We start from the raw sequence: 3118 nt of genomic DNA, 5'->3' as shown, positions 1-3118 counted from the left end.
TTCCCTTGAGAGCAGGGCTTTGAGGGCTTAGGACTCCAGGCAAATACTTTTAGAAATGAGCTGATCTAGAGAAATACCATCAAAAAAGAAAATATGCCCCTCAAACAGCACCTGCTGACAAATCTGCCGCTGCCTGTCCCTGCTCTGAGCCTCCACCCAGCCGTGCTGCCGGGTCCTGCGTGTCTCTGGGAGCAGCGTGGGACCTGGGCGCCGAGTCGCTGCACCCTGATCCTTGATTAAAAAAAAGAAAAAAGCCTCGTGTTGATGCCTGATCTGTAGTGGGAGAGCATTTAGGACCTGCTTGTCCCCGTGTGCTCGTTAGGGCTGTTCCCCTGCTGAAATACCAAGTGCTGCTCGGAGGAGGGGGCTGTTGGAGGCGTGCGGCCAGCGCTGAGCTCGCCGCGTCCCAGTCCTGGCTGGCCGAGCTCCCAGAGGCCAATTCCTTTTCGGTAAGAGAATGAGGAGGAGGGGGAAGAATCCAGCCTTCAATTGATTGCTGTTCTTTGCTTTCTCGAAAGCTGGCTCACAGCTTCCTGAGCTGCCTGGAGCAGTTCTGAGCCCATCTTAGTGTGAAGAGCTTTCCCTTTTCTCCTTTCACTCCGTTGCCCTCAGAGACAAGCCAGCAGGAAGGGGTTAGAGCGTAACTAGCTTTGAATCCTCCTCTAAAGACAGATAAAACCTTGTGCTGTGAATGAACCAGGCTCCCCAAGATCCTTCCTGGTGCTCCTGTCGGCTCTGTGGGCTCGAGTGTTGCTCTTAACTTTGAGGGAGGAGGAGGTTGTGGGGCCGAGGCTGCTCGCTGCATGGGGAGCTGGCTCGAGCGAAGCTGCCGCCGCCCCTGCCCTTGTGCCCGGCCTCGTGACCCCAAGAATGAGCTGACCGAGTCCCCCGGCAAAGCCTACGTGCCGGTCATGCTGCCTGCCTTCTGCTTTGGCGTTTTCCTGCATCTTTTCAGAAGCTTGTTGCTTCTCAGCATAAAGCGATGCTTCTTGTACCAGTCTGGGGAGAAGGGGGGTGACGAGGAGCTTGCGGTGTCCCGGGACCTGCTTTTCCACGGCCACCCTGTGCTGTCACAGCTGTCGCTGCCTTGTGAGGAGGTCTTGGAGGTATTGTGCAGCCCGAGGGGGAAGGTTTGGCTCCCTTGTCCCCAGCAACTGTGAAGCAGTGGCCTCCTGGGGAGATCTGCTGTCGGGCGCAGCCTTGCAGAGAACTCTGCTTCTCGAGCCAGTTCTTCCTTTCTGCCCCAGTGGCGGTTCCCTTCTAAGATAATGCTTGTCTCCAATAATTGGGGTTTTTTTTCCCCCTCAAAGGTCTCCCTCCGACGCCTGTCCAGCTCCTGTACCCAGTCTCCAGGTTCAGCAACGTCAAATCCCTTCAGCACCTTTGCCGCTTTCGGATCAGGCAGTTGGTCCGGATAGATCACATCCCCGAGCTCCCGCTGCCCAAGTAAGTCTCGAGGACTGATCTGGGGACGAGTCTCTGGTTTTCCTCACTGCAGCAGGCAGCGAGAGGGCGTTTGCGTGTGCAGCAAGGGCTCTGGGGGGAAGTGGTTGATTTCTTCAGCCTCAGGACAGCAAGATAAATGACCTGTGGTGTGTAGGGATGCATGTGGGGCTGAGGAGCAAGGAGGTACCGGCTACTGTTTCTGCTGGGGGACAGGTTCTGGTGATCCTTTGCAGAGGCTGACGTGGTTGTGGCTCAGGGTTTAAAGCTTCTCACCTGTTCCTTCCCCAGGCCTCTGATCTCTTACATCCGCAAGTTCTACTACTACGACCCGCAAGAGGAGGTGTACCTGTCGCTGAAGGAAGCTCAGCTCATCTCCAAACAGAAGCAGGAGACCGAATCCTCCACGTAGCGAGGCTGCCTCACCCGTCTTGTTGCTGTCACTGATGGTACGTGCGCGCTGCCCGTGGGGCCGGATGTAAATCGCTCTGTTCCCTCTACGGCAAAGAGAACGCAAAAACCCTCCCCAAGAAGTCGTGGCTGATCCCTCCATGGTCTTTTACCACCGTCCTTGGGGAGGGAGATGAGGCTTCTGTCACTTCGCGGTGCACGGCTTGTGCCCACGCACGCCTGGGCTCGCTCTTGTCCCGCACCGGCTGCAGCCTGGGGCAGCTCCTGCCGCGCCGAGTGGGCTGTTTGATCCCTCTCCCCTCTCTCTTCCCCACCAGGAATTGGATTGTTGCCATCCTGTAGCCCAAGCGGGGCCGTGGTTGGGAAGGAGGCACGCGACGGTGAAGCCCGCTTCCTGCACGGCTTGTGCCCACGCACGCCTGGGCTCGCTCTTGTCCCGCACCGGCTGCAGCCTGGGGCAGCTCCTGCCGCGCCGAGTGGGCTGTTTGATCCCTCTCCCCTCTCTCTTCCCCACCAGGAATTGGATTGTTGCCATCCTGTAGCCCAAGCGGGGCCGTGGTTGGGAAGGAGGCACGCGACGGTGAAGCCCGCTTCCACGGTGCCGCTTCTGCTCTCGAGCTCTTTTGTACAGAGAAGAGGGTTCAAGACTCCTCGAGAAGCACAGCGGAACGGGAACGAGAGCCTCGGCTCCTGGCTGGGGGAGAGCGGTCTCGGAGACAGCTGAGCCCAGCTCACGGACTCCTTGCAGAACAGAGAATGTCACGGCACTATTTGCAATTTTTTGGAAGTTTTATTTTTGATGTCGTTGGGATTTTTTTGTTTTGTTTTGTTGTTTTTTCAGCATGAGAAATACTGTCTTACGATCAAGCTGAATTTTTATTACCCTCCCTTGGATAACTTCAAGGTGAGGAAAGATAGAGAAGGAGACTCTCTAGTAAGATCATCTGCTCCAGGCATAATGGCAAGACTGTTCTTTGGCCCCTGGCGAGAGGGGATGCAGCCAGAGAAGCTGTTCGGAGGCCGACTGAGCCGGGATGATGTACAGCCACGGGGAATAACCTCTGGGGAGCTGCACAGTTCTCCTGCTTCCTGGGATTTGGGAGAAGAGGCACAAACCTGGTCTCAGGCAGCCCAGCTTTGCAACTGGATTTCGCATTTCTACGTGCTTTTTTTGGAGCCCAAGAAAGGAAGAGTGTTACGAGCCATTTGGATATCGTGGAGCCTTCTGCTGAAGGGATGAGTTGCTGCAGCACCGGCGAGCGAG

General features: G+C 56.6%; 1 protein-coding gene across 1 annotated transcript in view; it reads left to right on the top strand.

Annotated features, from left to right (window-relative positions):
- Positions 1–1855, top strand: part of SOCS7 (suppressor of cytokine signaling 7) — a gene marked incomplete at its 5' end in the record, with an annotated part of 10376 nt that extends 8521 nt beyond the window's left edge. The window contains 2 exons of the mRNA XM_009874337.1: positions 1311–1446; positions 1735–1855. Of these exons, the coding sequence (XP_009872639.1) occupies positions 1311–1446; positions 1735–1855 (257 nt within the window). The remainder of the gene's footprint in view (positions 1–1310; positions 1447–1734) is intronic.
- Positions 1856–3118: the final 1263 nt, after the last annotated feature.

This window comes from Apaloderma vittatum, unplaced genomic scaffold (genome assembly GCF_000703405.1).
Source record: "Apaloderma vittatum isolate BGI_N311 unplaced genomic scaffold, ASM70340v1 scaffold12668, whole genome shotgun sequence".
Taxonomy (NCBI): Eukaryota; Metazoa; Chordata; class Aves; order Trogoniformes; family Trogonidae; genus Apaloderma; species Apaloderma vittatum.
Note: the sequence above shows the minus strand (reverse complement) of the source record. Positions and strands in the feature narration are given on the sequence as shown.